We start from the raw sequence: 18,489 nt of genomic DNA on the forward strand, positions 1-18,489 counted from the left end.
AGCTAAAATTATAAGCGGCAATGAAAGACAACAATTTTATTTCAACTTTTGTACAATTTCAAACACAGCACTAATAAGCGTATGCATGTTCCTTTGGCATTGTTCTGAAATAAGACCATGCAAATTTATTTATTGTATAAAATTTAAATATAATTACCTTGCTTTGATGAGCAGAAAATTCTACTTAAGCGCAAAGTAATTGTAAAAGCGTTTCAATTTGTCGTGAGTCCACATAGCGGTGAACATGTGGCTTCTTGTATTGCTTTTGTCCACATTCTGTATAGCACAGAATGTTGACTATCATGAAAATATTACCAACATCAAAAGTATATTAAACATTGATCTAGAAAAGAAAACAGAATTTTTGAAATAAAAATATAATTTTTCTCTCTTCAGCAGTGGATGATCGTTGTCTACAGTTGCCAGATGGCAATCACGCGATACAAGCTTGTTCGCATACTTATTTGGCTTGCAGCTCCGGTCGAAGCTTTGTCTACAGTTGTCCGGAAACGCAAGTTTACGAGCCCAAATCCAACCGTTGCATGGCAGCTGGCCATATCCCAGAATGCGGAGGCGTGGCTCCGACCACGACGAGCATCCCAGTCCTTGTAACTGACGTCCCAGTGTATCCAGTGGAATGCGAAGGCTTTCCGCCGGGCGATCGTCCGCTGAAACCGCAAAGCTGCAGCAAACAGTATTATTCGTGCCTAGCCGATGGTCGTGGTGTTGTTCGAAAATGCCCATCAGATCTTTACTTCGATCCAAAAGAGTTGGCTTGTAATTATTTCAACTTCGTCGCCTCCTGCGTTGGTCCATCGCCCGGAATCACTTACAAATTCAAAACGGAAACTTGGCCCACGTTACCACGTTTGTGAGCCAACACCCCATGTCACAAATTTACAGTATGTGTTGAATTTTCAGCCGTGGATTTCGACTGCTACGGTAAAGAAGATGGCTTTTACGACGACGCGCGAAATCCGTGCAGTTCCGTGTATTATGCTTGTACCGGCGATTTTGCAAGACTGCTGCACTGTGAAAACAGTTTAGTTTTCGACGTGGAAACCCAGTCTTGTCAAGCACCGCAAGAAACGTACGCTTGTACTGGCATACGTCGTACAACAACCACGCCCAGACCGTACAGAACGACGCCAAGCAAGCAAGATTCTCTCTTATTCTTAGATTCAGTTGAAGAAAGTCAATTTTGCAGAACTGCCAATTGAATGTGAAAATCTGAAAGATGGACTTTACAGCGATCCGAACAATCATTGCAGTAGTATATTTTACAGTTGCACGGCCGGCATCGGGGCGTTCTTGAGCTGTCCTGAGAGGCTTTATTTCGACGTCGAAACCACGCAATGTCATCGTTTCGACGACGTTTTCGCTTGCTCTGGAAAACGAAAAACCACAACGCCTTCGACAATATCCACAACTACACCAAAACGAAAACGTTTATCATTTTTGATTAAATAATTATTATTGCTCACCGATTTTCATTTTCTATTCGATTTCAGCAGTTGGTTTCGACTGTTCCACACTGCCAGATGGTTTGTATCCAACTTTGACCAATGCTTGTTCAAATTATTACTACGTTTGCTCCGGATCAGTAGCGTTTGAACTGAAATGTCCGACAGGTTTATTTTATGATCCCGACCAACAATTCTGCACCACTTATGGTACAATATTCGCCTGCACCGGCGTAGTGGTCAGCACAGAAACGATCACATCGACCAGCCGACAGCCGACGACTCCACGTAGCGTACAGTACTTTTTGCATGTCAGGTATGATTGTTGAGTGTATTTTCGCTTCTGCAGAGCCTCTGTTCAACTGCGCAGACAAGCAAAGTGGCATTTACATGAATCCAAGCGTTCCTTGTTCGCCAGTTTACTATCAATGCAGTAACGGTCATACATATCAATACCAGTGTCCGGAAAATTTGTTCTTCAATCCAGAATCACAGATGTGCGATCGTCTCGAAGAAATTTACGAATGTACAGGGGTGAAGAAAACAACAACACCGACAATCAAGACGACAACGGTGAAACCGGAAGTTGGTAAACAAACAAACAATACTTTGAATTGCATCAATTGATATGTTGTTAATTAACTTAAAGTGCCATTCGATTGTCGTTTATTGCCAAATGGAGATTATCCCGACCAACGTTATAAGTGTAGTAAAGAATTTTTCTCCTGCAGCAGCGGTGTAGCAACAAGACGACGCTGTCCATCAACTACGTTCTTCGATCCAGAACTGTTGCAGTGTTTCGGATATGACAATGTGCCAGCGTGCAGCAACAAACCCAGAACGACAACAGTGCCGACCACAACCACGCATCATATAGATAGCAGAAAGCAAAACTTCTTCGATTGCACTGGAAAACCAAGCACCAATTACCCTATGGGCGTTTGTGAACAAGCGTTCCTCAGCTGCATTGATGAAATGTCAGTTTTGATTGAATGTCCGGCCGGTTTGAAATACGACAAAGAAATGGACGAATGCAATCACGCATATTACATCCCCGAATGTGGTGGTCGGCGCACTACAACACCACTTCCTCAAATTTCAAACTCTACGACAAGTTTTGGTAAAATATATTACGGTATTTTTTTGAAATATTCAAACTTAATTGTCATATGTGAAATACTGTAGAAGTGGCACATTTTAATTGTACTCACCTGGTGGATGGACGGTATGCTGATGTTCGTAATCCTTGTCCAAGCAATATATTCTACGTTTGCTCCGGTGCCAGGCCACTGCTTATGATGTGCCCTTATGGATTGTTTTACGATCCGAAATTGAAACTATGCAACTACAGACGCAAGATTAAATGCACATAAATGCTGCTCAAGTTGTAATGTGTCATTCCCATGTTTTTTTCTGAAATTTGCGTTTGATGCTAATCGAAAAATTTCTATTATTTCAATTACTTATGGTAACACACGTTCATATGCTTCATTAATAAACGTTGGAAAATTTGTTGAATGTTTGCTGAGAAAATGAAAAAGTTCTCTAGTGGAGAAATTGTCAATCAATCCATTCATTCAATATGATGAAGTTGTTTAATTCGAGTTGGATACTAAAATGATAGCGAAAAATGATAATAGCTTGTGTAACAGAAAAAGAATGCTTTTCCCTTTAAAAATCAAGTTAGTTTTATATGTTAATGAATTTATGCCGACTAGAATTTGAATAAAATGAACTGATAACCAAATTTATATTTCAAACAACTTTGCTCTGTTTGCTCTTTCCAACTGGAATGAATGATTAGTTGTTGCTTTCTTATCAATTTGATGTGAAATGTTTTCTTTTACGTTTTGTCATACAAGTAACAGTTTATCGGTAAGCTGAATATTTTCACATTAAATGCAACTTTGCATTTTTTAATATTTATAAATCTGATATTTTTTCTGTAAAATATGGAAATAATGATATTGCATTTCGACGAATGAATCATTTATTAGCCTCTTTTTTTGGAAAAGTATGTATTTTGTTTTTAAATTAATCAGAAGTTATTAATCCTGATCGACTGAGCAAACATTTCAATATTTAACTTGAATATTTCTGCATACTGTTCATCGGATCAGTTGATTCAGCTTGATAATTTTGTATTTGAAGAAATACAGTCATTGTAAAGATTAATGTTAGAATTGAATAAAATAAATGACAGGAAAATAATCTTTCTTCTTGAAGGTTACTTCATTAAATTGAATAAACTGACATTATATTTTATAGCAGGCAGTCTTATTGTGAAATGTTGTACATTGGCATGATTTTAAAAGCACTTTGATGGGAAAAATCGCTTTTCTTCACTCTCACATGATAAGATTGTTTTTTTTGTCGCGCGACTTTTTTCCTTTTCTGAAATATACCAAATTTATTATGTTATATTCTTTTAGTATCTACTTTGGTGAAGTATTTTAAAATCATGCGCATATTAACGTTTCTTGTCATTTTCACATTGATCTATTGGAATTTGAGCAGTGGTGAACAGGAAGATGTGCCGTGTTTGCATTTGAAATTTCAGCCAAATGTTGCCAACGTACCGTTGGGCAGTGCATCATTTTTCACTGTTCAACTGAGGTAATAGTACCGATTTTTACAAATTCATATTTATGCAAATTGTAATTATTATTTCGATTTAGCCAACCGTCTGCAGAAGTTTACAATGTCTCTTTTGAACAGCAAGATCCAAAATCGATCACGTTGAATAAAACTGCATTTCAAATTCCAGCAAAATCGCAGGAAATTTATTCAATCGGCTTCACAGCGAATGCGTTGAAAGCCAGCGTGGCTGTACGTGAAAATCGTACTGCTGAACAATGCATCTCGTTGGATAGGTAAGTTAGCTAGATACTTTTTGCTGTTTTGTTTTTGCATAATTTTGTTTGTTCAGTTTGAAAGAGTCGGTTATTTTAATAACCGTTTATCGGTTAGAGCAGCTCAATGTATTGTTGGACGTGCTCGGCTGGATATATTTCACCGCGTGGACGATCTCATTTTGGCCGCAGATATTTTTGAACTTTAGACGCAAGAGGTGAACAACAGTGAATATTTATTTAATTTTAACTTTTTTATTAATCATAAATTACACTTGTTGATTGCATCTGTTCAGTGTGATCGGTTTGAATTTCGATTTTTTGGCGTTGAACATCACCGGTTTTTTGTTCTACGCATCCTACAATTGTTCGTTGTATTTTTCACCATTGGTTCAAGTAAGTATGGTTTGTCGTTTCTGCTTGTTTTCAACAAACAATAGTGCTTTTTCATCTGTTCAGACCGAATACTTGGAACAATATCCGAACAGTGTCAATCCAGTGTTGATTCAGGATGTCGCGTTCGCTCTGCACGCCTTCTTTGCAACCGTACTGACCATTGGACAGTGTTTTTTTTATGAGGTAAAAATTGAGAATTTTTTTTTCACATCAGTTTAATTAAGCGAAACTATTCCAGCGCGGTGGTCAAAAATTGAGCAACTTTTGCTTGATTTTGCTGGTCGCATTTTGGGGTTCAGCGTTGATAACTCTGCTGCTGGCCGCTGTGCGAGTGATCACTTGGCTGTGGTTCGTCTCCGTTCTGTCCTACGTCAAACTGGCCATCTCAATATTGAAATACATTCCACAGGTTATTCAACTACATGTACAGATATGATTTTGTAATTTGATATATTTTAAAAAATATATATAGGCAGTGCTTAATTACAGAAGAAAAAATACTGAAGGCTTTAGCATTGGGTCAATTTTTCTCGATTTCACCGGCGGTGTGGGTAGCATGTTTCAAATGATTGTATTCGCTTACAATACAAGTATGTGAATGATGTTCAAACTATTTTACAAATATGCAATTTTCAGACGATTGGAGCCAATTGTTTGGCGATTTCACGAAATTTGGTCTCGGCTTGTTTTCCATTTGTTTCGATATTGTATTTTTCGTTCAGCGATATGCACTCTACCGCAACTACCACGAAATGGACATATCCGAGGAGTCCGAAGATAGTCAAGTTGAAAAATATTAATAAATACTAATTAATTTTCACTTTCTCAAAAATTGGAGTCGAATTGAATAAAAAAATTGTTTAATTACAAACTTATTCACAAAAATCATTCTGCCGTTGTACTGGATAGTTGATTTTGAAGAAAATTAATTTTATCTTTCTGAGCCACTACTTCGTTCTTCGCCTTCTCTAGAGCATCGTCTAAGCGTTTTCTGCAAAACAATGAACATGCATTCATGCTGTAAATGTATTAATGTATTTTCGCTTTTTTAAATCATACTTTTCCTGTTCAATAAATTCAAGTCTCTTAATGATAGTACCCTTCGCTTCTGCCAAGCTATGCTTCACAAGTACAGGACCAATCATTTTGTATATGAGTGTCTGATCAGTGAGTAAATTCAGTTCCTGCAACAATCAACAAAACGTTACTGAAGTAGTTTATCCAGAACAGCACTCATTTGATATCAAATTTATCAACAGTGATACAAACATTACCATATACCAACAAAAGATACAAACGAATGGGCTTGAAATCTGATAATTTTTAGCATTTATGATTACAGATTCAATTTGAAATTAAAATCACGTAAAAAAAGCTAATTCATAATGTTCAACGCATTCAGAAAGTAAATTTAAAAATGCCATTTACCTCTAAAGCAAAATGATTTTCTGTGTACTGTGTTTCAACTTGCTGTCGAATACGAGCCTGCTTTTTAATATCTGCACAAAAAAAGAAAACATTTATTAAGAAAAAAATACAAACTTCATAAGCTAAAATGTAACACCATTCTGGATGTTTTGAAGCTTAAGTATTTCTAGTTCCAAACGCTCTTTTAATTGTTTCGAAGATTCTCCCATTGAAAATTTAACAAGCACAAAAAGTATAAGAACAATAAAATTTAAACGAATTCAACATAGACTAATATTAATTGTGCACAGTTTCAAATGTTGAAAATTAAGTATAATTTTCAACAATTCGATTATCTAATTTATGAGAGTAGAATTTTTTGAAACTTAAATCTTGTCGTTGATAATAACTTTATTGATGCATATTATTATTTGATAAACTATGAAACTCATCATTATAATTCTTTTCACTGCAACTGCCACAGTATGATAACGTTGTGTCCATTTTTTCTACAGTATCATAGTTTTTGTTCGGATAATAAATTTCCACAAATTTGATCATGTGCATGTTAATTTCATTTATCAAATTATATTATTTTAAAATATGGCCATGTATTATTTAATTAATTTCACTCGTGAATGGAAATACCATGAAATTTTATTTCTTTTCAATTGATCACACAGCCATAGGCATTGATATTTTTGGATATGGTTTATAATTAATTAATTCAAAGTCTTCAGCCCGAAAATCATCAATATTTTCCACATTTCTTAAAATTTTCAGCTTCGGAAACGGTCTTGGTTTTCTTTCCATCTAAACAGACATTAATGAATTAAATAATTTTACATACTTTCGAAAAGTTTAAAAATAAGCATATTATTTTCATTTTTACTTGAACTTTCAAAGCGTCAACATGTGTTAAGTAGACATGCGCATCTCCGATTGTATGTATGAAAAACCCTGGCTTCAGTGAAGTAATGTGGGCTATCATACGTGTCAGTAAAGAATAGCTGGCAATGTTAAACGGCACTCCCAATCCCTGAATATTATTTTACAAGGTAAACAAGTTTAAACATGTGAAAAGAAGAATACCATATCTGCACTTCGTTGATACATTTGACAAGATAGCTCCCCATCAGCAACGTAAAATTGGACGAAACAGTGACAAGGTGGCAAAGCGACTTTCTCTAAATCTGAAAAAGAGAAATCAACAGAATGCATACATAAATTTTCCATCAAACTAACCACAGGGATTCCATGCGGTCATGATGATTCGTCGACTTTCCGGTTCTTCACGAATCATTTTAATACACTGTTGTAATTGATCGTAGCCTTTTCCTTTATAATCGGCCGTCATCGATGAATACGGGCATCCAAAGTGGCGCCATTGGAAACCATAAACAGGCCCCAAATCACCTTCTTCATAATTGTACAGTCCTCTACTGTCTAGGAATTCTCTGGAAGAATTTCCATCCCAAATGTTGACATTCTTCTCTGAAAGCTGTTTAGCATTGGTGCTTCCACTGATGAACCAAAGCAGTTCTTCGACCACTCCTCTCCAAAAGACGCGTTTTGTTGTAAGAAGCGGAAAAATATCTGCAAATAACATTTCTCATCGACTGAAATTAAATTTCAGTTTAAAAATCTGCTACCATCTCGAAGGCAATACCGAGACTGCGTTCCAAAAGTTGACAATGTTCCGATTCCAGTACGATCGTTTTTACGAACACCGTGATCAATTATGTCCTTCAGTTGATTCAAATAATTCAGTTCCTCCTGACTAAATATGTTTACAGTTAACAAAATAACTTCATAATGTTGAATGAATTAATAAACGAACTTCACGTAATCATCCTGAGATGTTGAATTAGTATCTAATTTGTGAACAGTTTCTGTCATTGTATAAATATCTATAAATTCAAGTATGCAAATACTGTAAGACAACTAGAAGAACTAGGGTCGAACAATCGTCGACTATAATCAATCGTATATACGTTGATTTTTAGTATAAAACTTGCATATTACTAAGTACAGTAAAATAGTAGCTTTTGTCATAGTGGGTGTGCATTCGATGTGGACTTTCCGATAGATGTGTGTTGTCGACTGTAGCTCTTTGCAGTTTGTTGTTTGTTATTCGTAGATTGGTATTATGGAATGAAATAGTTTTATCGACATAAGCCGCTTGATAGGAAGAAGCGAATTATAGTCAGAAAAGAAAGAGATTATTGTTCTAGGTCGAACGACAGCAAACAAATGAGTTCATCTACTTTCCACAAAGCACTGACGAGTTGCTCATTTTTGTGACCATCGAAATTGAAAAATCTCGAAAATATATATACATGGAAGTATAGCAAATGAAAGATTATAATTTTATGTAGTTTGTAATGAACTTTTTTCATGTATACCAAATGTAACTCAGTAGCTTGTGAGAAAGTCAAAACAGTGGACAACTGAATTGAATGTTTAAAAATTGAACTTGCTTAAAAATTTCAAAAGTTGTTGCCAAATTTATTGGTTTATTTTATCTAGTTACCGAAAAAATTAAAGTTAGAACTGTTTTTTATGAATATAAAATCTGCTTCCGTATTCAATTCAACCTTCATTATTTAGAGCGACTGTTCATATAGAGAATAAATTTAAGAGAAAAACATTTTAGTTAATCTCTAAGTTAATTAATATAATTCGATATAAAGCCATATCGAATGTATAATTAAAATCAATTTTTTCCATTATGAAGATGCAACTGCATTACAGTAAGACTGCATTTTCATTTTTATTTTTTGGAAATTTCCAAACTTTGGATAAATTTTAAGTAGCAGCTGATGTGTGGTATAAAATGTATTATTTTTAAAACATTAATGAAAATTTTTAAAATTATTCTATCACGTTGCTGGCAAGTTATGTTGAAAATTGTTTGAAAATGCTTTTTCTTGTTTAGAATAAAAGAAAGTTTTAAACATACGTTTTTTCTTAAAATATGATAAAAACTAAATTAAAAGCTGTTTTTTGTATTATTTTTATATAGTTTATACATTTTACATGCTCTATTTAACAGTTCGATACACTTGAGAATTCTACAGTAATCTTATTGTGTTCTCGTTTCACGCCGAATTTATTAAAATTATCCAACCTGTCGGTTTATGATGTAAATCTTCGCAGCGTGCAGTAAGTATTTCAATGTTTTGCATTTTCAGTATGCAAATTTTCTAAAAGTAGAAAAACAATGATAGTGAAGTTCTTTTTTTTTCTTCCCATGACAATTGTTGGCACTTTTAGTGCTTTGTACATTTTTCAATTATTGGTTTAAAATTTTGTTGCAATAAAAAGTTTTTTTTTCATTTTCAATATTATTTTGACATTTATGATAAAACTTGTGGTAATTGGTTTTTCTTTTCGTTTTCGTTCAGTTATTTGGCTTCGCCATTGTGCGGTGCATTAATTAGATAATGCTTATCTTTTTCCGTTAATAATGACATGTTGTTGTTATTGCACCTCATTTTAGTTGTTTATTTGATTTATTTTTATTATTAAAATTTAAGGGACAGTTTATTTTTAAGTTGATTTTATTGAAGATTAAATTGGCATTATTTGCATTGTTTGAAAAGTTGTTTTTATTGAATGTCAATTAAATGTTTATTGAAGTTTTGCAGAAAGCAACTTCGGATAAACGGGACACATTTTCGGCTGCATGCAAAAGCAAGTGGATTTTGTCGTCGTCGAGCAGTTATTTTGAAACATTTACTAGCCGCTGATATCTCAGGTAAGAAAAAGGTCAATGAGCGTTGTTTTTTTTCCTCTCTCCTCCCCCCCCCCCCCTATTTATCCTCAGTGTACTGTATTAGCTGGGTATGTTCATATTATTGTTTTAAGATAACAATTGAGATAATTTTCGTGATGAAACATTTTTGTTTGAATTTTCCATTGCGTATTTTATTTAATTCAAAAAAAAGAAAACAGCTTTTGTTTTTTAGTTTAATTAATAAAAATAGTTTAATTTTTATTTCGGATGAGATTGACATTTCTTTTGTCGATTTTGCTTTTTGACGTGAGATATTTTCATCGTTTCTTTGCCAGTCGGATGCGAATGATCCAATGAGATCCACCTTCAACGACTGTGCATTGAAGCGGGCATCTTTTTTATTGGTCGATTTCAATTTGCGCGAAACCAGTTTTGCCGTTTCTGATATTGGTTATGAGATGCCTTAGATTTTTCATTTCAATCATTAATTGCGTTTGCGATTCATTTTCCTAATTTGCTTCGCTTATTCTTTCACCAGTAGAGTGATGATGACATGAACGGTGTTGTTCATATCTAGGTGAAGATTTTTCGACTTTTTCTACCCAATGATGATGAATACGAAATGAAGCAGTTTTTAATTAGTCGTTTTTTTCCCCTACTTTTCAGTTTAGAATTCAATAATTTTTTTTCTGAAAATTTAATCACCTCTTTATATTTATTAAAAAGAACATTTATTGATAAGTTGCATGTGTTTTCTTGAAAAAATCGATTATATTTTTGAAGAAAATTTTGAGGAAAAAAAAAGCTCGATTCTGTTTATCGTTTTGTAAGCGTAGTATTTGGTTTGAATATTGTGGAAGATTTTATAAAGTTGAATTATTGTAAAACCAAATTTGTTTTTGTAGAGTTTGATAATATTTTTAAAAAGAGTTTTTGTTCAAAAAAACATTGTATTTAATGTCGTTTTCAGTGGATAAAGAAAAAATTTTTTTCGATTTGTGTTGTAAAATTTAAAAAATCGAAAAAGTATGATATTTCCATGTGAAATTATTTGTTAATCGCAATCTAGTCGAGTCTTTTTTTTGATTGGTGTGTGTGTGTGTGTGTGTGAGAAACATTTTCCAGTAACACTAGTTAGTTTGGAACAGTTGGCAGTGTCGTTTTGATGAGGATTAGCGTGTAAATAATATAATAATTAATTTGACTCGGTGGTGTTTAAAAATGATTTATCCGTTTCTTCATTTCAGGATATAAATAATAATGACGAAAATGCTAGTGGTTGTTTTGTTGTTGGCATTTTCTGCTTGCCCTTCATTGGCACTGCCTGGCCTACGTTCGGCCATTTATTGCAATTGCACTCGACCAGGTTGCGGTATGGATGAAGATGGTCCCAATATACAAGTGTGCAAAACGTACGGCGGTTGTATGAAAGTGGTCTCTTTGAAAAATGAACACCAGCCCGAAGACGAGGGCGGCGATCTTGTCGTCGAATACGACTGCATCAGCGAAGAACTGTGGCTTCCACCTGAACAGCCGATGGGCTGCCGGGTCCACCGCCATCAGCGTCATTTGCACGCGATCGGCTGTTGTCGGAATTATTCGTTCTGCGCGGCCGATTTGCACGTCGCATTGCAAAAGCCGGCCCCGGCCGATTCGGCCACTGGTCTGCCTTTGGCGGATTTGGGTTCCGCGAACGCTTGGACCGCTGTGGGGTGGAACTGGCAGCCGGTGGTCATTCCCAGTTTGGCGGTAGTATTCAGCCTGTGCTTGTTGTACGCGGCGATGCGGTGCCGGCGTGGCAGGCAAAACGGCAAGCCCGTGTCGGCCACGAATTTGGACGACGAGCCCAGGGATCCGTTGATCGCCGCCAAAGATGTCCACGGCATTCAGCAGATGTTGCACGATTTGGACAGCGGTCAGCCGGCGACGACCAGCGGTTCTGGATCGGGCGTGCCGATGCTCGTCCCGGTGACCATAGCTCGCCAAGTGACCCTGGTCAAAGTTATTGGCCGAGGACGATACGGCGAAGTCTGGCAGGTAACGAATATATATATATATATATATATATATATATATATATATAATTCGATTGATTGATGAAAATTTAAATATGTTTATTTCTTTTCTTTTTCGATTAATGTGAGAGTTGATTAATTAATTTTTCATTCAAACAAGAAATTTGATCATTGCAGCGTTGCTGTGCAACGTTTTTGCTGTGCTTCCATCAGACACACACAAAGTGTGCTTGTTATTAATATTATTAATTTTCGTTTTTCTGCAGGGATTGTTCAAGGGAGAAAATGTGGCAGTGAAAATTTTTGCCTCGACCGATGAACAATCTTGGCTGCGCGAGATGGAAGTGTACAAGACGACAATGTTGCGTCATGAAAATTTGCTCGGCTTCATCGCCGCCGACAACAAGGACGGCGGCATGGCGTTGCAGTTGTGGCTAATTACGGATTATCACAAAAAGGGCTCATTGTTCGACTTGTTGATGAGCACAACGTTGGATTTGCGCCTGATGGCCCGTCTGGCGCGCAGTCTGGCCAACGGATTGGCCTTTTTGCACAGCGAAATTTGCGGTACCAGCGACAAGCCGGCCGTTGCCCACCGGGATTTGAAAACGAGGAACGTGCTAGTGCGCAGCGACAACAGCTGCGTGATTGCGGATCTTGGTCTGGCGGTACGGTATTTTGCCAAAACTCAGGAATTGGACATTCCGCAGAACAAAAAGACCGGCACGTTGCGCTATTTGGCTCCCGAAGTGCTGGGCGACACGCTGAATCCCAACCATTTCGACAGCTACCGCCGGGCGGATATTTATTCGCTCGGCTTGATATTGTGGGAAATTTGCCGACGAACCGGCGACAAGCCGGACCCTTGCGAATTGCCCTATTACGACCAAGTGCCGGCCGACCCGACGTTGGACGACATGCTTCGTTGCGTTCTACTGGAAAACCAACGTCCACCACTGCCTAGCCGGTGGAAAGATTCGGCCCCGTTGGTAACGATGACGAAACTGATGCGCGAATGTTGGATGCCGAATCCGTCGGCTCGTCTGACGGCGCTTCGCGTCCGAAAAACCATCGACGATCTGGCACCGCTGATTGGAGATTTCATGGCACCCTGAAATTTATTTTATTTTGTTTGTTTTTTTCCTAATTATCTATAATTATTATGCTCTCTCTCTCTACATGTATAATATACGCATGCAATAGAGACAAATTACAACAAACGAAACGTACAAACAAATTTTTTTATCATTTATTCTATTACACTGCTTTATATGTTCAGTTTTAACAACTTTTTTTATTGTTTTTCTTTTCAGCTTTTTTATTTTGTTTCAACCACTAATATTATTATAAGCGAATCGTCTTCGAACAATTCTTACCTCTTTCCATTGCGGCTGCGATCTCCTGCGATTGATTTATCATCGCTTACGCTGACGCTTCTCTGCTGTATTGTATCAAACTTGTTTTGTTTACTTTATCCTATTATACAGTTCTATTTACACTCACGTAATTCATATTTTTTGTTTGTTTGTTTTCAAATCATACATTTTTTTGAAATCTTCTTTTAATCATCACTCCCTCTCTCTCTCTATATATATATATAGAAGTGCAAATATTCTCAACTGTTTATATTATTATTATTACCTGTTTGCATAATTTAATCTTTTGTAGCATTTTGCTATTTTTTTGAAGTGTTTATTGTTTCAATTTTGTTTGCATTTGAATGTTCGCCTGTCGCTTACATTGTTTTTATATAAAAATAAAATTTGTAATTTAAAATGTTTTCCATTTGACGCAAAACGCTTAAGTTGTGCATAATGCATGCGCGGTTGTTGCGTAATGAAAAAATTGTTAAAAACTGCTCATTTGTAAAAATGTTTTTTTGTTTATTATTTAATTAAATTTATGTATTTTTTTAGTTACAATTTATTACAGTCGACGTAAAATTATTCTTCTGTTAGTTGTGATCAAATTTTGCGTTCAAGTATTTCCATTCTACTGTTTAATTAATTAAACATTTTTTTGAATGCAATCTCCGTTCATTTCGTATTCATTATATTTAATAAAATATGCTTTTTAAAGCATTTATTTTTCAACTGTTTTCAAATTACTTTTTATTTATCTATTTTTCTATTGAAAATTTATTCCACTTCTATTGTAATACTCTATTTTTGTTTACTGTACTTTCATACTGTTCGTTCAATTGAATTTGTTCTCTTGCATGTTTTGAGAAAAAAATAAAATTAATTCAAATTCAAATTCATACTGTCCTACATTTTCAAATATCGATTCAAATTATATTGAGCATGGAATTTTGCGCTGTACTTTATTAAAAGTAAGCAGTAGAATTCCTGATTTTTTTTGCAGGTGTTGTAAATCTTTAATCTGAATTATACATTTTATCATATTTGATATGATGTACTTTTGAAAATTTTTGCATAAGAACGGCATTTCAAGTGTGTACAAAATGTTTAATTGAAAGTGTTAAAATTGTTTTGATGTTAACTTTTTTTTAATTTAAATTTCAGAGTATTTAAAAAGTATTTAAAATTTTACTTATTTCTTATCAGTAATTATAGTTACTGTGAATAATTTTAGATACAATAAAACTTTTTTTTTAATGTATATATACGAGTGTACGTAGTGATTAGGTAAAAGTCAACGGCCGATGGTCGATTCAACAGGTCTGAAGATTGTTTATTTTTACACTTGACAAGTTTCCACGCATGAATGACTATCGTAAGTCACGTTATGAGTCAGTTGCAATTTTATTTTCATTAGTAATTCCTTTCGTGAAATATACTGATTTGAAAGTTTTCATTTTAAGATTTTTATCATTATTCAAGTATTTGCACGGTTTCATTTCGACTTTATATTTGATGCGTTGTTTTGATAATTGTATTTACTGTATAGTATACCGTTTTGTTGTAATGTTATACATGTATGGGTGTAGATTATTGATTAATTAAATTAATAAAAAAAGGCCTATTTGATTCATCTACTGAACTTAACAACATTTCAAATGAATAAATTTATATAACTGATATTTTTTTTAATAATTTATTCCAAGTATGCTTTTGTTGAAGTTGATTTTGTATAATTATGTACATAAAAAGGATTTGACTGAAAGTAAGTTTATTAAAAGAAAAATGAATTTTTTATGCATTACTGTTATAGCAATTTGATTTATAGCAGTGCAAATTTTTTTTTCTAATTTGAAATTACGTCGTTAATTGAATTTTGAAATTTATTTCCAAATTATTGATTTCTGTGATTCACTTTCTACATCGAATCAATCTATATGTTGAGCGTGATTTTCAGATGACTGAACGTAGTCCATCGTTGAACGATCCGTTTCATTTCATCAATGAACGCCAAGTTGACAACATTTCTTTGGAATTTTTCTACAAGCCCCACACGATCACCGCTTTGGCTTGTAGTATCATTCTTCTGTTCATCTGGGCATTCACGAGGTAAATCATCAAACAAACATTCATTCTTTTTATTGTTGATGATTATGATGCAAAGTGGCATTTTTAAGAAAGAAAAAATAATTGAAATTTCAGTTCAATTTCAAAAGTCGATTTTTCATCAAATTAAATTTCTCTTCTTATAGAAATCTGATTGCATTAAAATAAAATCTGATTAATACTTTCTTGTTATTAACAAGTATATCGTATTAGTTACAGATTTTATTTTACCGGTTTAAGTGAACAGTAATATTGATGACCAAGTATTATCTTAATACAGTATTAAGCAAGTTGTAAGAAAAAGGAAAAAACACACTCAATTAATTAATTATTTATTTAAATACATATATGGCAATATTTAGATTTTAAGTGTAGTTTATGAGCAGTACTATTTTCTCATTTGGAATCTTTGTATTTTAAATTGATTGCAATGTTATTATTTTCAGATCTGATAGTGCATTGGAAAAGAATATATGGAACGGGCTTCAAGCAGTTCTTTTCATGTTCATCATGATCAGCTTAATATGCTTCCCAAATGGTAATTGTTGAATGATATTTTTTTCTGTTCGTTAATAATTATTAACATAGCAATTTTCACTCAGGTCCATTTACTCGTCCACATCCAGCTTTGTGGAGAATAGTTTTCGGTTGGTTTGGATAATTTTGTTTAAAAAAATTGTCTATTTTTCCATATTCAGGTTTGAGTGTATTCTATTTGATGAGTTTGCAGTTTTTACTTTTTCAAAATTTCAACGATGTCAAAGCAATTTTACGTTGGTTGGACCCGGAAAGATTGAACAAGATGAAATTGGAAGAAAAAGTGAAAAAATTGTCCATTATATACATATATATGTTTGCTGATTAATTGTTTTTTGTTTGGTTCGTATAATTTTAAGGAATATGCTGTTAATTGTTCCCAAGTGAACGCTACACGCATCTGGTCTCAGTTGGACATTTTCGCGGCTGGTCATTTTTGCGGCTGGGCTATGAAAGCGATGCTTGTCCGTCATTACGGTATTTGTTGGTACATCAGCGTATCTTGGGAAATTACAGAAGTTCAGTTATTTTTATTTTCTATTTTCTCTTACGAATCTATTCGCATATGTTTCAGATAGCTTTCAGCCATTTGTTGCCAAATTTTCAAGAATGTTGGTGGGATGCAATCATTTTGGATATTCTTTTGTGCAACGGACTTGGCATCTGGGTAGGTATGGTGGTGTGTCGCAAATTAGAAATGCGCAATTATCATTGGGAAAGTATCAGGTGAACAATTTGCATATTTATAATTCATCGTCGGTTGTTTTACTGAATGTAATTTTGCACTTTAAACTTTTTTTCAGGCAAATTCGAGGCACTAGCGGTAAATTGAAACGCGCTGCGTTGCAATTCACCCCGGAAAGCTGGACCACCGTACGATGGATGGATCCGAATTGTACTTACATGCGCATCATTGCTGTTTGGATATTGGTCGTCATTTGGCAGGTTCAACTGAATGATATTTTTTGATATTGTCTTTATTTAAATTTATTATGCTTTCAGGTTACAGAATTGAATACATTTTTCATTAAGCATATTTTCGCCATCGACACTAGTCATCCGTTGGTGATTTTTCGATTATTTTTGATCGCTTTGATTGTCGCGCCGACCATTCGACAATATTACAAATATGTCACCGATCCCAACTGTACTCGAGTTGGTACGCAGTTGTGGGTATTTTGGTATGCAGCTGTTCGACATTGTTGTGATTGGATTTTGAACGATCAATTTTCATACTGTAATTTTTCAGCGCTATAACACTTACCGAAGCCATTTTGTGCATCAAGTTCAGCAGAGAACTTTTCGCTCAAACTCAACTACTCCTACTTTGCATATGGTTGCTTGTTTTGGTAAATTTGAAAAGCGAATTTTTTCAAAATCAGTTTTCATTTCGACTATTTTTTTGTAATTATAAATTTCTCATTGCAGCTATTTGGCACAGTCGTGTGCGTTTATTTGTGCATTGCATGGACTTCGAGAAGTCAAAAGGATAACAGTGATTTTCAGGCGAATAATGATTTGAATGTGAAAAAAATTTCCCTATCCACAACAACAACAACAGGAACTGATATGACAACAAAAAATCCGATTTTGCAAGTCGATATGCTCAAATGTCGTCGACGTGCAAATTCGCAGCCAATGGAACAAGCTGACTGACCGACCGACTGACGACTTGTTCGTTTTCTTTATTTTTTTGCGTAGCTGTTTTGTTGTTTACTTTTCGTTGCTGTTTTTTTTGCTTATTTTGATTATTTGTTTGCTTCAATTGCAGTGCAGAAATTGAAATGATGAGCAAAAATTTCTAAATGATTTGTTTAACGGACGCATTTGATTCAATAGTAAAATTGAAATTGAAAAATGAAACTTTATTCGATTTATTCGTTATTAGGCGATTGGGTTTCATTATCACCCTTATTGTATTATCTTTATTATGTATTATTTTTACTTTTTCACGTCGACAGTTTTATAGGCAAATAAATGGAGAAGCGTAATGTTGTTGTTGCAATAGTGGAAAAGTATCACCCAGACTTGTATTTAATTTGGAATGTCGACGGTCATTTTTTAATAAATTATTATGCTTCAAAAAGAAAATTAAAAAATATATATATATTGTTTCAGCTATTGAACATTTTCGCAATGAACACAGAAAAATTGGCTGTTTTATGAACATGTGCATTTCGAAGACGAGGAACAGTTTGCCGTTGCAGATTACCGCCGAAGAGTTGATCTATCTGCGTAGTATGTGCTTGGAAATGAGCTTTATTTATTTATTTATTTATTTATTTGTTGTTGCTTTGTGTCTTTATTTATTATTTTTTTTTCTTCCTCAGATCAAACTTGTTGCACAGTGCACGTTGTCGATAAGAGTCTGCTGTCGAATGTCGCTTTCGAAGCCCACATTCAAAAACAATTGCAAATTGACAGATTAGCGGTACAAATGATTTGCATAATTTTTTAAATTTTTGTCAAAAATGCTTCGACAGGTTTTTGCATTTTTTCAATTCAGATTTCACGCTGTCAACATCAACTGATTCATGATTACAACAATTTGGTGAAAAAAATAACTGTCGGCGACATTGGCCAACAATCACAATCGATGGTATGTTTGCTTTT

General features: G+C 34.6%; 5 protein-coding genes across 5 annotated transcripts; 4 read left to right on the plus strand and 1 right to left on the minus strand.

The window, feature by feature from the left end:
- The first annotated feature begins 244 nt into the window (after positions 1-244).
- Tsp_03566 (putative chitin binding Peritrophin-A domain protein) lies at positions 245-3,920 on the plus strand. Its single transcript, XM_003379869.1, is given in 9 exon segments — positions 245-326; positions 397-867; positions 922-1,194; positions 1,208-1,447; positions 1,512-1,751; positions 1,813-2,052; positions 2,113-2,598; positions 2,649-2,778; positions 3,896-3,920. 9 exon segments carry the CDS (start codon positions 245-247, stop codon positions 3,918-3,920), a joined length of 2,187 nt encoding a protein of 728 aa, XP_003379917.1.
- A 4-nt stretch (positions 3,921-3,924) lies between these two features.
- On the plus strand, positions 3,925-5,867 carry Tsp_03567 (cystinosin). Its single transcript, XM_003379870.1, has 10 exons — positions 3,925-4,079; positions 4,142-4,336; positions 4,393-4,533; positions 4,612-4,711; positions 4,775-4,878; positions 4,936-5,120; positions 5,188-5,301; positions 5,348-5,496; positions 5,656-5,745; positions 5,808-5,867. Exons 1-10 carry the CDS (start codon positions 3,925-3,927, stop codon positions 5,865-5,867), a joined length of 1,293 nt encoding a protein of 430 aa, XP_003379918.1.
- Positions 5,868-6,764: 897 nt separating this feature from the next.
- On the minus strand, positions 6,765-8,046 carry Tsp_03568 (thymidylate synthase). Its single transcript, XM_003379871.1, has 6 exons — positions 7,959-8,046; positions 7,771-7,898; positions 7,364-7,714; positions 7,211-7,311; positions 7,011-7,157; positions 6,765-6,931 (listed from the first exon to the last, which is right to left on the minus strand). Exons 1-6 carry the CDS (start codon positions 8,015-8,017, stop codon positions 6,794-6,796), a joined length of 924 nt encoding a protein of 307 aa, XP_003379919.1. The 5' UTR covers positions 8,018-8,046; the 3' UTR covers positions 6,765-6,793.
- A 3,080-nt stretch (positions 8,047-11,126) lies between these two features.
- Tsp_03569 (putative protein kinase domain protein) lies at positions 11,127-12,987 on the plus strand. Its single transcript, XM_003379872.1, has 2 exons — positions 11,127-11,894; positions 12,139-12,987. The coding sequence occupies exons 1-2, from the start codon at positions 11,127-11,129 to the stop codon at positions 12,985-12,987; spliced, it is 1,617 nt and encodes a 538-aa protein (XP_003379920.1).
- A 703-nt stretch (positions 12,988-13,690) lies between these two features.
- Positions 13,691-17,532, plus strand: Tsp_03570 (phosphatidylserine synthase 1). The gene is made up of 12 exons (XM_003379873.1): positions 13,691-13,697; positions 13,789-13,853; positions 15,191-15,342; positions 15,786-15,877; positions 15,942-15,986; positions 16,038-16,159; positions 16,236-16,373; positions 16,451-16,602; positions 16,680-16,821; positions 16,879-17,049; positions 17,126-17,212; positions 17,305-17,532. The coding sequence occupies exons 1-12, from the start codon at positions 13,691-13,693 to the stop codon at positions 17,530-17,532; spliced, it is 1,401 nt and encodes a 466-aa protein (XP_003379921.1).
- The last annotated feature ends 957 nt before the right edge of the window (positions 17,533-18,489 follow it).

This window comes from Trichinella spiralis (assembly GCF_000181795.1).
Source record: "Trichinella spiralis strain ISS 195 chromosome Unknown Scfld2, whole genome shotgun sequence".
In the NCBI taxonomy this organism is placed as follows: Eukaryota; Metazoa; Nematoda; class Enoplea; order Trichinellida; family Trichinellidae; genus Trichinella; species Trichinella spiralis.

Bases quoted from the DNA above. Each gene is read 5' to 3' on its own strand.
- Tsp_03566 (XM_003379869.1), top strand. From the start codon at position 245: ATGTGGCTTCTTGTATTGCTTTTGTCCACATTCTGTATAGCACAGAAT. The intron at 868-921 runs GTTTGTGAGCCA...TTGAATTTTCAG, and splicing joins AACTTGGCCCACGTTACCAC to CCGTGGATTTCGACTGCTAC. The intron at 2,599-2,648 runs GTATTTTTTTGA...GAAATACTGTAG, and splicing joins TTTTGGTAAAATATATTACG to AAGTGGCACATTTTAATTGT.
- Tsp_03567 (XM_003379870.1), top strand. From the start codon at position 3,925: ATGCGCATATTAACGTTTCTTGTCATTTTCACATTGATCTATTGGAAT. The intron at 4,534-4,611 runs GTGAACAACAGT...GCATCTGTTCAG, and splicing joins TTGAACTTTAGACGCAAGAG to TGTGATCGGTTTGAATTTCG. The intron at 5,497-5,655 runs GTTGAAAAATAT...TATCTTTCTGAG, and splicing joins AGGAGTCCGAAGATAGTCAA to CCACTACTTCGTTCTTCGCC.
- Tsp_03568 (XM_003379871.1), bottom strand. From the start codon at position 8,017: ATGACAGAAACTGTTCACAAATTAGATACTAATTCAACATCTCAGGAT. The intron at 7,715-7,770 runs GTAGCAGATTTT...TGTTATTTGCAG, and splicing joins TCGGTATTGCCTTCGAGATG to ATATTTTTCCGCTTCTTACA. The intron at 7,158-7,210 runs GTATTCTTCTTT...AATAATATTCAG, and splicing joins ATCAACGAAGTGCAGATATG to GGATTGGGAGTGCCGTTTAA.
- Tsp_03569 (XM_003379872.1), top strand. From the start codon at position 11,127: ATGCTAGTGGTTGTTTTGTTGTTGGCATTTTCTGCTTGCCCTTCATTG. The intron at 11,895-12,138 runs GTAACGAATATA...GTTTTTCTGCAG, and splicing joins GATACGGCGAAGTCTGGCAG to GGATTGTTCAAGGGAGAAAA.
- Tsp_03570 (XM_003379873.1), top strand. The intron at 16,603-16,679 runs GTGAACAATTTG...ACTTTTTTTCAG, and splicing joins TATCATTGGGAAAGTATCAG to GCAAATTCGAGGCACTAGCG. The intron at 17,213-17,304 runs GTTGCTTGTTTT...TTCTCATTGCAG, and splicing joins CTACTCCTACTTTGCATATG to CTATTTGGCACAGTCGTGTG.